Consider the following 1,427-nt stretch of genomic DNA (forward strand, 5'->3'; position numbering starts at 1 on the left):
GGAGGGATGTGTCTGCAGCCTTAACAAAGTTCTGTCAGATATTTATTTTTCAGGACCACGGTCTTAGCTGGGGTAAATCCACTGTAACAACACACATGGATCATGGGTCACGAACTCTAGCACCTTTGGAGCTCAGAGCCTGAGATAGTAGATAATGTTTTCACCTCTCAGCTCACTACCTGAGCAAAAACATTTTAGCTCCCAGGTTCATAAACCTTTTACTTCACCCAGCCACTAGAGGGTGATGAAGACCTCCACTGTTTAGTCATGGTGGATGACACCCGCAGCAGATGTTCTTCTATCCCTTAATTTCATCTTTAGGCTGCACTGCGAATGGAAGGTTGAAGGTGAAATCAATGGACAGAAGTGAGCTTCCCATTACAGTTGATTGGGAATTGTTTTGACATTTCCCCCCCCCCAAAAAACCACCAAATCCTCAAAACCGAAACTATTTGCAGGCAAGGGTGGGTTTTAATAAACTTCCCCACTAGGAAAGAGCATAGAACGTCTTGAAAAAGTCCCCCTTTGACATTTTTTTAAGCAAAAAGCTTTGGGTTTTTTTGGTTCCAAATGACTTCACGGAATTTAATGTATACTAAAAAACCTAAAATAAAAACGGAAAAATAAGGTCCAAGTTGAAACAAAACGTTTCAAAATGATTTTGAAACCTGAACACATTTCTTTTTCAGTTTGTCGATTTGCAAACATCTTTGAGATTGCAATTTTTAGTCCCTATTCAGGACAGGAAAGTTTTGCAAAATCTTGAACATTTTGGCTGGACAGAAAAACCATTTTCCACTCAGTCCGACTTCTGATAGCACATACCCAGAATGCTTTCTAAGGACTTCTCATTGACAGACATGGCTATTGCATGCGCCTGGGATTTTACTTTCTTTTTGTGTCTGTTTTTGCTAGCATGAATCAGTGTTTTGTATTGACATGATTACTACTAAAATATGCATTTTTTTAAAAAAGAGGAGAGAGGTCTTTTTTTTTTCCACTGTGAAAATTTTTACTAGGGCTCCATTTCAACCAGGGAAGTCATTAAAGGTTATAATAAAACTTAGTGAAGTGTTCCTGAATCATCTATGAGATAGATTGATGAGTGCGTGTGAGGATGGATGGATAGCTAGCTAGCTAGATCTGGGTTCTAGAATCTGTCTATCCATCCCTGTACACATCCATCCATCCCTGTGCACATCTAATCTATCTATCTATCTATCTTCATCTCTAGATCCTCATTTGCTGATCCAGCTAATGCAGTAGTTCTCAAACTTTTTTACTGGTGACCCCTTTCACAGAGCAAACCTCTGAGTGCGATCCCCCTTATAAATTAAAAACACTTTTTTATAGCTTCAACACCCTTATAAATGCTGGATGCAAAGCGGGGTTTGGGGTGGAGGCTTACAACTCGCAACCCCCCATGT

General features: G+C 39.8%; 1 protein-coding gene across 1 annotated transcript in view; it reads right to left on the minus strand.

The window, feature by feature from the left end:
- Window positions 1–862, minus strand: part of LOC112112397 (zinc finger protein 773-like) — a 9,211-nt gene extending 8,349 nt beyond the window's left edge. Inside the window, exon 1 of the mRNA XM_029913294.1 lies at window positions 826–862. Coding sequence (XP_029769154.1) covers window positions 826–862 — 37 coding nt within the window. The remainder of the gene's footprint in view (window positions 1–825) is intronic.
- Window positions 863–1,427: the final 565 nt, after the last annotated feature.

Source organism: Terrapene carolina, unplaced genomic scaffold (assembly GCF_002925995.2).
Source record: "Terrapene carolina triunguis isolate 2854851 unplaced genomic scaffold, T_m_triunguis-2.0 Scaffold571, whole genome shotgun sequence".
NCBI lineage: Eukaryota > Metazoa > Chordata > Testudines > Emydidae > Terrapene > Terrapene triunguis.